Source organism: Nerophis ophidion, linkage group LG15 (assembly GCF_033978795.1).
Source record: "Nerophis ophidion isolate RoL-2023_Sa linkage group LG15, RoL_Noph_v1.0, whole genome shotgun sequence".
Taxonomy (NCBI): Eukaryota; Metazoa; Chordata; class Actinopteri; order Syngnathiformes; family Syngnathidae; genus Nerophis; species Nerophis ophidion.
In genome coordinates, this window is record NC_084625.1 from 22,375,482 (window position 1) to 22,385,864 (window position 10,383).

Consider the following 10,383-nt stretch of genomic DNA (forward strand, 5'->3'; position numbering starts at 1 on the left):
TTGTTATTTACAGCTGAAATGGACAAAATTGAATCGCCTGAACCTCATGAATTCATCATTTACTGAAAGGACAACTTTCTGACTGTTGGATATTGCGGACAAATGCCTGACTTTTTATAAACAATTCGGTACTCTTTATTAAATCATATCGTTGTATGTTTTTGCTTTGTATTTCACTTACTTACTTTTTAGTAAAATAACTGTGACATAAAATTGTATTTACATTGATTGATTGAAACTTTTATTAGTAGACTGCACAGTTCAGTACGTATTCCGTACAATTGACCACTAAATGTTAACACCCGAATACGTTTTTCAACTTGTTTAAGTCGAGGTCCACGTTAATCAATTCATCCATCCATCCATTTTCTACCGCTTATTCCCTTTTAGGGTCGCGGGGGGCGCTGGCGCCTATCTCAGCTACAATCGGACGGAAGGCGGGGTACACCCTGGACAAGTCGCCACCTCATCGCAGGGCCAACACAGATAGACAGACAACATTCACACTCACATTCACACACTAGGGCCAATTTTAGTGTTCCCAATCAACCTATCCCCAGGTGCATGTCTTTGGAAGTGGGAGGAAGCCGGAGTACCCGGAGGGAACCCATGCATTCACGGGGAGAACATGCAAACTCCACACAGAAAGATCCCAAGCCTGGATTTGAACCCAGGACTGCAGGAACTTCGTACTGTGAGGCAGACACACTAACCCTTCTGCCACCGTGAAGCCCTTAATCAATTCATGGCATCTGTATATAAATACAGCAAACCACTCCTCCACACATCATCAACCTGATTTGTATAAAGTACCCTGAACCGTGGAAACACAAACCTATAGATCCAGGAACCAAAAGTTCCTGAGCTTTTGATGGTAAAGGGCTTATTGTCTCTCGAACCGTGGCCTTAAACAAAATTTAGGACAATAAAAATAACAATAAAAAATATAAACATGTTTATATTAATTCAATGAATTATAAACTATGTAAAATGTTTGATTGTAACTAACACGATTAAACTGGCTTACCATACATGAAACCAAGAAATATATCTCCATTAATCACCAAATATAACACATGAACCATTTGGTTGACTTCTGAATCTTTAGGTCATTCAGTTGTAAAGTGAAAGAAAGCCCAACATGTCACATATGCATTTATTAACCAATCAGCAGGTAAAATGAACAAGAATATTAATAAAGTACCTACTTTGCAAATAAAATCCAGCATTACAATATGTAAAATCCTTGTTGCAGTAGTTTGATATGCTCTCCGTTACCTTGAAAACAACAAAGAGCAAATCTATAAACAGATATGACATTTTTTTTAAATATCTGACAAGATTCCCTTCTTATGTCAGGTTTAGTGCAGGATAATCCAGATTATTATTAAAGCCGGATCCCCCTAATGCCAATATGACACTTAGTGTAGATGTTAAGTAGTGCTGCTGTAAACTGAGCGTCAAATTAGTGATATAGAAATGTTAAATTCATGACAGCAGTGGATTAAGAACAAAAATAACTTCACTAAAACAAACAATCATTTCAATAGGAAAAAAAGTGCAATTTTTGTAAGATCAGAAATCAGAAGAATTTGTTTTGGGAGGCAGTGCATGTTGTAACTCTGTAGGCCAATAGTTTGTCTTGCTTTAAAGAATAAATAAATTAGTAGACATTCAATAAATACACAACTTAAAACAAATTTTTCTCTGTGAGGGTATCCAAAGTTAGACTACTTTTTCTTTTTTATATTAATATCTAAGCTTCTGGTAATACAAATAATAAATAGAACACAAACACACAATCATGGTACCTTTCCTGTTCTGAACAAATACATTCGACTGGCTGGACGTTGAGTTGACAAAAAGACAAGTGCTCTGCAGGTGTACTCCTTGAGACAGAAGCACACTAAATATTTCACAGTAGTGCAGAAGTCACACAGAGTTGGCTTTACCAGCTCCTTTTTGTTTCTGGCCTTCGCTCTGTATTGTATATAAAAAGGAAGACAGCACACACAACGAGGGCAGAGGTCCACCTTGGAGGTAGTGTCAGAGGACCTTTTTGCACAAAAATGGCCGTTTCTCTGTCCTGCTGCGTTTAAAGTGTTTGGTGAAAGTTAGTATTGTGATAAAAAAAGTTTTCCAGTCCTTGGCAGGATTGTCTGTAAAAAGGCTCATAACACGAGGGTCCTGGAGGTGGGCCTAGAGGACGGGTAAGGGTTCAGGTACTGGCGGGCTTGTTCTGTCAGGATCAGCTGGTCTTCGGTCTTCCCATAGAGCACTGCTTCCCACTCACTCACCTGCACAGACAACAGCTGTTAAAAACAACAAAGCAGCACATGTGTACTGGAGATGGTGTTGCTTGGAACCTGTGCTGTTCTGTGCTTTCCGGCTTTGTGGTGACCAGTGGGCTTCATCTTCATTTTGCAGCCCCTGTTCTCAGCAACATGAGGAGGATTCTTTAGGAGAGAAAAAGGACGGCGAACTTCCTCCTGATTTTCCTCCTCCTGTTGCTCAGCGGTAGGAGAGCTGAGGGAGGAGCCAGTCAGTAGACTCTCGTCAGGAACCTGAGGACAAAATATTAGGAACATTTCTCAATATCTTTCTAGTTTTGTCTGCTTGAGTGTGACTCACTTGAGCGTTGTTGAGCTGATCCTGGAACAGTTGCACATTCAGGCAGTCTTCTTCAAAAACGTCCAGGACTAAGGTCTTGCGTACTTTTCGAGCCGGAACTTCCGTCTGAAATACAGAAGAATACAGAAGAACGTCCACCTTTGCATAGTTTTGGTGTAAAAAAAAAATACACGTACGCTTTGTTTCCACACTCTGTTAAAGATGTCCGCTCCTTCCGTCTCCTGCTTCAGAACCTCTTGGATGTCTTCTTCTAGAAAAGCCAGAGGCTGTGGCTGGAAGACATTAGCAAGGATTTCCTCATATGCACTCAAAAGTGACTCAATGTCAGGTAGGACCAGGGTACGAAAAGTGTAAATTTATTCATGGCAGCAGGTTTACAAAAATAAATAACTGCAGGGGCACTAACAGTTGTGGCTGTAGGCAACCTCCTAATGAAGTAAACAGAAGTAGTTGCATTGAACGAACGAAACAATAAAATGTCAATGTTTTGGTCAGCATTTTAAACTCTTGAATTGTTGGAGACGTTATCAATATTTGAGGAAGCATGCTGGAAGTAGAACAACCTCTATATTTAGTGGGCCGTGCATCTTCTCCTGAGCTGCCAAAGCGTTCTTGAACGGCGTCGGGGTCCTTGGTGTTGGAATCATGACAGTTTTACAAAACTTGGGTGTTCTGTAACTGAAAAGAAAAAAAAAAGTTCACCTGACAAGAAGACCAAAGAGACAAATGCTCCTGTTCATGTTGAGGTCTCGTACCCGTCATTCTCCTTCTGGTGCTTGGGCGTGAACTCTTTGTGCAGCGGCGTGGTGAGGAAGCACTTTTGTCCACACACAGGAGTGGACGTGAGTGTCGGGTGGTCCAAATTCAGAGATTCCATACCTGATATGTTGCAGGACTGCAGGAGACAAGTATGCACAGTCATGCACCAAGAAAAAAATTACCCTTTTATAAAGAGTTTTTTTTTTTTAAGTAATTTTTGCTTGTAATGAGCAAAAAAAAGTGAAAAAATGTTTTAGTAAGATATACTGTAATAAGAAAGTAAGAAAAAAGTGATCTTGAATATAACAACTAAAACGTAATATTAGCTATACTTACTAGTGTTTTGAAGTTGCGTCTTATAACAAACTTGTGATGCTCAAAAGAAGTATTATGTTTCTCAAAAGATCTATTGCGTAAAAACAAGTTCTTATGTCTCACTAAACAAATTCTATCCAGTAAATTGTGACTTATATTAGTTTATTTACATATTTTGACTAGAAATTTGACATATACACTTGGTGAAATTGTGAGTTTTTCCTGTGTGTAGATTTGCTGTTTACAAGTTTAAAAGAGAGCATATCAAACTACTGCAAAGAGGATTATTCATGTGGTAATGCTGGATTTTATTTGCAAAGTAGGTACTTTATTAATATTCTTGTTCATTTTACCTGCTGGTTGGTTAATAAATGCATATGTGACATGTTGGGCTTTCTTTCACTTTACAACTAAATGAACTAAATATAATATTCAGAAGTCAACCTCGTTCTCAGGAAGTTCAAGAAATTTTATATATGTTTAGTTTGATGTGGTTTACCTGCTTTGTCGGTGTCTTCTTGGGTGAATCTGAGATATTGTCCAAAAAGGAAAAGCAAGTCCTGTCACACAGAGGAGATGTTTCTCCTCCGTGTCTCCTCCTCTTCCTTGCTGCTATGGACGACTTGAAGAAGGTAGGCGGCGCATGTCCCAAGCAATTCTCCTGAATGAGCATGGCGAAGGCAGGCTGGTCTGGCTTTGGCTTCGTCTTCGAGAGGTCACACCTTGTTCCGTTGCTCAACCAGCGCGGCGAGTGGTCCTGCAGAGCCGAGCACATCTACAGTAGATTTTTAATACATTCAGTCCATTGTGCGCCATCTTTTTTTTTGTCCTGTCCAGCTACTCAGGCAAATCCTATTGTTGAAGTAGATGCCCATATCGGCTGCACACATTTACTTTACAAAGATAATACGATGAAGAGGAAGTCCTTACTGAGTCAATGAGCTCTATGGTCTCAGCCAAGTTTGGAATGATGCTGGACAGCACCGTGCTGGCCTCCACAGCCGAGAACTTGCTAGGGGACATGGAAATTTGGGATGAAGCTCCTGTGCAGTTCTCCGCCTTGGCCCAGAAGCTGCTGTCCACCTGCTCCTCCAAGCTGAGCGTGTCATCAGACGCTCCGTCGGACCAGGCCGAGTACTGCTCTGAGGCCTGAGAGGACAGAAGGCAGAAGGATTGTGGACACGCATGATAATGGACATAAGGAGCCAATCATTCAAGGAGTGGAAACAGACGGGACATCGAGGTAGAAGGGGTGAGACAATTTTGGTCTTCAATGGTGAAGATCAAAGAAACTACAGCCAACAATATGCGCCATACTTGTTTTACACACAGTATTTAAATATTACATCTTTTTTGTTTTTGCAGTGTTTACACCAAACACACACACGCGCACGCACACACATGCACACGCACACGCACACACACACACACACACACGCAGGCTAGGCTACTTGCTACCACTCATGAGGGAGTGTGCGCTTACATAGGGAACTCTGCGTTGGACCTCGCTCTCTGCTGACCTAAGCAGCAACTCAAGCTCTTTTATTCTCTTTTCTCTGTCGGGATCGTCCTGGCAGGGCGGCTGAGACGAACAATCGGGTGGGAAGAGGTCAAGGGGACAGGAGGAAAGGAAGAGGTTAGGAAGACAAAACAAACACTTAGCTAGAAAAAGGTGTACTCCAGCAAATCTGGTATTGGATGTTAGGTGGAAACAACAGGTTTGATTTCAAGTGCGGAGTTAATGATCATACGGATAAACACAGAAATGAAAACTCACAGAGATGAAATCAAAATTGTCCATCAGGGGGCGCCCATCAAAAGGACATCCCGCCATCTAGGACACAGACATGCACCAATAAATTGAGGCAACAAGTGAGAGCTATTGTTCGAGCGTAGAAAAAACACAGACCGTGTTAGGTTCCGCCAAAGGAGGCGGTGGGCTCAGGTCGCAACGCTGCACCTCGGTCGGAGTCGGCGGGGGGCACGGCGAGTTATGGCGCCTCTTCCTGCCGCTGTATGAGGACGTGAAATTCTTAGGGCAGCCATCTTGAAGGTAGCCCTCGTGCTCCACTTTCCTCCTCATGGTGGAGTTCCAATGGTTCTTAATGGAGTTGTCCGTTCTGGTGCAACAAAACTTGTTAAAATGTTTTCTTCTTTCATTCACTCTCTCATATGTTTTTAGTTTTTATACATTCAAACGCGATGGTTTTACATTACAGTACATGCAAGTCGTTTTACAAAACCAATGTATTTTACTCATAGCAGACGGACAGGAAATGGATGCAAACCATGTTTTCCTGGCTGAGTTGGCAATAAAGAACTTCAATCAAAAGTCAAGCACTTTTCAAACATGGAACATAAATGTGAACATTGAAGCAAGGAACCATTAAACATCTAGATCAGATTTGATCCTTGTGTGCATTTTGATGTTGGGATTTTACCGTCCAGGCAGGAGCTTGGAGATCTCTGCCCAGCGGTTGCCCAGACGCTTGTGGGCGTCGTAGATGATACGATCCTCCTCTTGGGTCCAGGAGGACTTCTTCACCTCGGGGTTGAGGTGGTTGTGCCAGCGCTCGCGGCACTGCTTGCCAATCCTGCCCTGGAGGTGCTTGGCGATCACAGACCAACGCTTGGGGCCATACTTATGGACCAAGTCGATGACCTGCACAAAACATGATCAGATATAACGATTCATCATTGCTTCTATTACAAGGCTAACTAGAGTCAACATAAGCTATTGAGCCAAATATAAGAAAGTATATTGTACCGCCAGTCCTACCGGGCATTCAAGATTTTGCATGAAAATTTTAACACCTCAAAATTTGTTAATGAAAACTACAACTAAGATGCATGTTACAATTAAACAACCGGTGCATAATAATGGCCCCACTATGGACTCGATTCACACATTATTAACCGTATCCACTCAGCATCCATTGCACTGGTCACCCAGGCCCCTTACAAGAGTTGTCGTTCCCATTGGGTTGAGTTTTTTTCTTGCTCTGATGTGAGATCTGACCTGAGGATGTCATTGTGGCTTGTGCAGCCCTTTGAGACATTTGTGATTAAGCGCTATATAAGTCAACTTTGATTGAATGATTGATTAAGTGCAATACTTACAGTGTAAACAATTTATAGGGCACAACAAAAGGCTAGTTTCAAAGACTTAACTGATGAGCCAACACACCATGAACTATATACTATTCCTGTCTACTTACTGAATTTGTAACTTTTTGTCATACTTGCATTTGAGACTCAGAAATGTAATAATGAAACAATGTATAATAACTGGACATCAGTTATCATAATCTGCAAATGTTTTAATATTGCAATAAAAATTAGATTGTATTACCAAAAACAATATTTATTAACACAAACAAAAGTAGCTACAATTGGTACTGGTATCGATTCCCAGGCACTGGGAATTTGTACCGTATCGGTTCAAATGTAAAAAGTAGCCATCTTTATGAGACATTAGCCTTTTATTTGGGGTGTACAGATTTATATAAGCAGACCAGCAAGTTAGAGCTTTTCTTCCTGTCACCCACATGCACACACTAGTAACCTGGAGATGCGACTGTGTCACAGAACCTGAATATAAGACCCCTTTTTGTCAAATATATTTAAAGACCAAATAACTCCGCAAATAAATGTTGGAGAAAAAAAAATATTCAGTGTAAGGCTATGTCTACACTGGAGAGGGGGTCCGGACTGAGGCCAAGGAAGATGAAAAACCCTCATAGCCATAGCACACATAGACATGTGTGTAAGAGGGAAACATCAAATACATTAAAAACGCAGAGCTGACTTCAACACACAGTCACAAAATTAAAACAAAAAAAAATTCTAATGCTAGTTTTCTCCACAGCGAAAAGCTGAGCTCACTTGTGTTTTTATTAGCGATGATGTACCGGACCATTCTGTAAGCCAAGAAAGTTTTTGGCGGGAAGTAAAATGGCGCATGGTTTTAGTCAGCCAGCATTGACTCCTGTTTCCCCCTATCACTTGACAATGTTTGTGCGTGCAAGATTGTTCACTCCCGGCTCCTCTTACCTTCTGATCCTCCTCCTTTGTCCACGGGCCTTTCACCAGTTCGGGGTTGAGCACCTTCTGCCAGCGATGCTGACACTGGCCATCTGTCCTCCCCTGTCATGTCATACATGTGCGGGTGACACATCATTAAGTACAGACACTCGATGGACATGTAAATGGACTTGTATTACGAGCGGCTAATACTCACAGGAAAAAAGTTTGCTATTAATTTCCAGGAGCCTGCGCCATGTTGCTCCACAAGCTTTTTCAGTTTTTCATCCTTGGAGACAACCACATTAGAACTCGGAAAATGTTACACGCACGCAAGTACAAAATAAAATCTCCCTCCAGCTTACCTCATCGCGTGACCACTTCACCTTGCACAAAACCTTCTTATCTTTGCATTGCTCTTTAGCGTTTGGATCTTCATTCTCATCGGGACTACAGGTACACACAGTTTGTTAGTAGGATAAGAGCCAGCGACAATACACACAATACAAAGAAGTGTTAATGTACGGAATATGATATATGACACAGAGAGGTCATTAATTAGGGATTACGCATCAACACGGAGGGAAAACTATTCCCGCCAAACCTCTTCATCCCTGTGGAAACTCAAGTGAGTCACTTGGTTTTGGCACTGTGGAAGCTGGAGAGGAAAAAAAAGTGTGTGTGTGTGGGGGGGGAATCTGGGCAATGAAGGGGTTCTTTCACCTAGAGAGGTGAGGTGGGGAGTGGTTATTTTGCATGGCAAATCCTCAACGGCTGTTCAAATACTTTCAAAACACATGAAAAATATCTACTTTTCCTTACAAGTCTTCTTACGGGAAAAACACGAGATCCAAATGTGTGTCCATATGATTCGCTGATATACAAAGACATTTTTCAAAATCCATTGTTCCCTTAACTGTCAAGACTGTTTAATGGCTCGCTATAGGAACTAAACAATATTCATCCTGCCATTAAACAGAACTGTGTAGGTCATGGGCCTACAAACTTTATTAGTCATTACGGGGGTGTCCAAAGTGCAGCCCTCATCTCGAGTTATGTTGATTCGCTTTCATATTGTTAGGGGGAAAATAATATATAAAACATTAAAGAAAATACAGCAAAAAAGATATGATTTAATGGGAAAAAGCTGACATTTTTATAGTAATAACTAATAATAATATACTTTGTCATAACACAAAGCTGAAACTAAGTTTTGTCTTTAAAAATACATATCTGTTTTTGCATTTATTTATTTTTTAACAAAATAAATATCAAAAGCCACAGCATGCTTAGACTTTTCAGTATGCGCTCCTTGGTGCACCCCCGATTTATTAGAATCAAAATGGCCGCTTTTCTCATTAAACAACTCTTTTTGCACCTTTTTTTCCTGTCCATATTCTGCAGGCCAACCAAACTCGAGCTGCGGGCCGCAAACGGCCCCCGGACCACACTTTAGACCAGGGGTCCCCCAAACTTTTTGACTCTGTGGAGGCCGCATTTGGTTAAAACAGTTTGGGGCTGTGTGAACATGTGTGTGTGTATATATGTTTATATATATATATATATATATATATATATATATATATATATATATATATATCGTGATTGGATTATCCAGAGAATAGTGCTCGATACCGTGGTAGAGCGCAATATGTAGGTGTGGGAGATGATTGAGGGAACCTCTCATGAAACAGTTCTGGGTCAGTGGAGACGCACTACCCCTCTTCCACCGTGAAGCCATATATATATATATATATTCCTCGCGTACTAATTGACTGAAAGAGTGCGCACTTGATGTCACGTTATCAATGGAAAAATATTTTGTTTAGACAACATGATTTGCCTGAGCGGCGAGGAGACACCGAGAGTAACAAGCGGTAGAAAATTGATTAGAAAGGACAGATTTAAAACAAATAATAATAACAATTTAGGACTTCCGGCGGGACGGATTTTGGACGCTGGCGGTCCGTAGTTTGGGGACCCCTGCTTTAGACACAACTGGTGTAGGTCTTTGAAAAGTAAAACGTTTTCTTTACTTTCCTCAAGCTGCTCCTTAAAGTGCATCACAATGTTAACATTCGACATACAATAATTCTACATAGCATTTGTCCACAAGTTTGGTTGTTGACCAATGCATATGTCAGGAAAAAGTGGTAATCTTAGTGTTTTTCCTGTCTAATAGAAAGCATGTAGGGACATGTTCCTGTGCATGATGTTATTCAATACGCCAAATACAGTGGTGATCAACAGGTGTTATTTGAAAGAGAAAATGACAGTTGGTGACGTCACTCACCTGCGTGGTGCTCTCACGTTGTCCATGACAGTTGCCGGGATGTGTTAAACGTCCGTTAATGCCTCAAAATAGCACATAAATCCACATTTGTACAAAGAAGAGTTATCCGCGGGTGTTTCGCTAGCATCACTAGCCGTTGTGCTAATTCACTTCGTTCGTTGGTCGTCAACTTAGTTTCTACTCAGTTGTAATAACATGTGTTTAAAGACATAAGCCTCGTTTGGTTCGGGGACACTATCACGGTATAAATATATCAGTAAGACGAAGAAAAAGTTACAGTTTAGCTTTCTATACTCGTCCTTCGGAAAATATCAGCACTTTCCTCCTCGCTTGTCTCCGTGATATGATGTTAGTCTAGCCCG

The 10,383-nt window shown here is 41.1% G+C and overlaps 1 protein-coding gene across 3 annotated transcripts; it reads right to left on the reverse strand.

The window, feature by feature from the left end:
• Positions 1–1,142: 1,142 nt before the first annotated feature.
• mybl1 (v-myb avian myeloblastosis viral oncogene homolog-like 1) lies at positions 1,143–10,383 on the reverse strand. 3 transcript variants are annotated; one of them, XM_061921825.1, is made up of 16 exons: positions 10,022–10,383; positions 8,094–8,178; positions 7,946–8,017; positions 7,759–7,851; positions 6,147–6,367; positions 5,615–5,825; positions 5,483–5,539; positions 5,189–5,287; positions 4,636–4,854; positions 4,205–4,480; positions 3,387–3,526; positions 3,195–3,309; positions 2,808–2,903; positions 2,632–2,736; positions 2,367–2,564; positions 1,143–2,297 (listed from the first exon to the last, which is right to left on the reverse strand). In XM_061921825.1, the coding sequence occupies exons 1-16, from the start codon at positions 10,045–10,047 to the stop codon at positions 2,172–2,174; spliced, it is 2,139 nt and encodes a 712-aa protein (XP_061777809.1). In that variant the 5' UTR covers positions 10,048–10,383; the 3' UTR covers positions 1,143–2,171. The 3 variants fall into 3 exon arrangements, with proteins under 3 accessions (XP_061777809.1, XP_061777810.1, XP_061777811.1); XM_061921826.1 differs by lacking the exon at positions 5,189–5,287; XM_061921827.1 differs by lacking the exons at positions 5,189–5,287; positions 5,483–5,539.

What these genes read in the sequence shown, in the direction of transcription:
- mybl1 (XM_061921825.1), bottom strand. Translation starts at nt 10,047, where the DNA reads ATGGACAACGTGAGAGCACCACGCAG. An exon ending in TCCAAGCTCCTGCCTGGACG is followed by an intron (nt 5,826 to 6,146) that starts GTAAAATCCCAA and finishes TTGTTGCACCAG; the next exon opens with AACGGACAACTCCATTAAGA. An exon ending in AGAAGACACCGACAAAGCAG is followed by an intron (nt 3,527 to 4,204) that starts GTAAACCACATC and finishes TGTCTCCTGCAG; the next exon opens with TCCTGCAACATATCAGGTAT.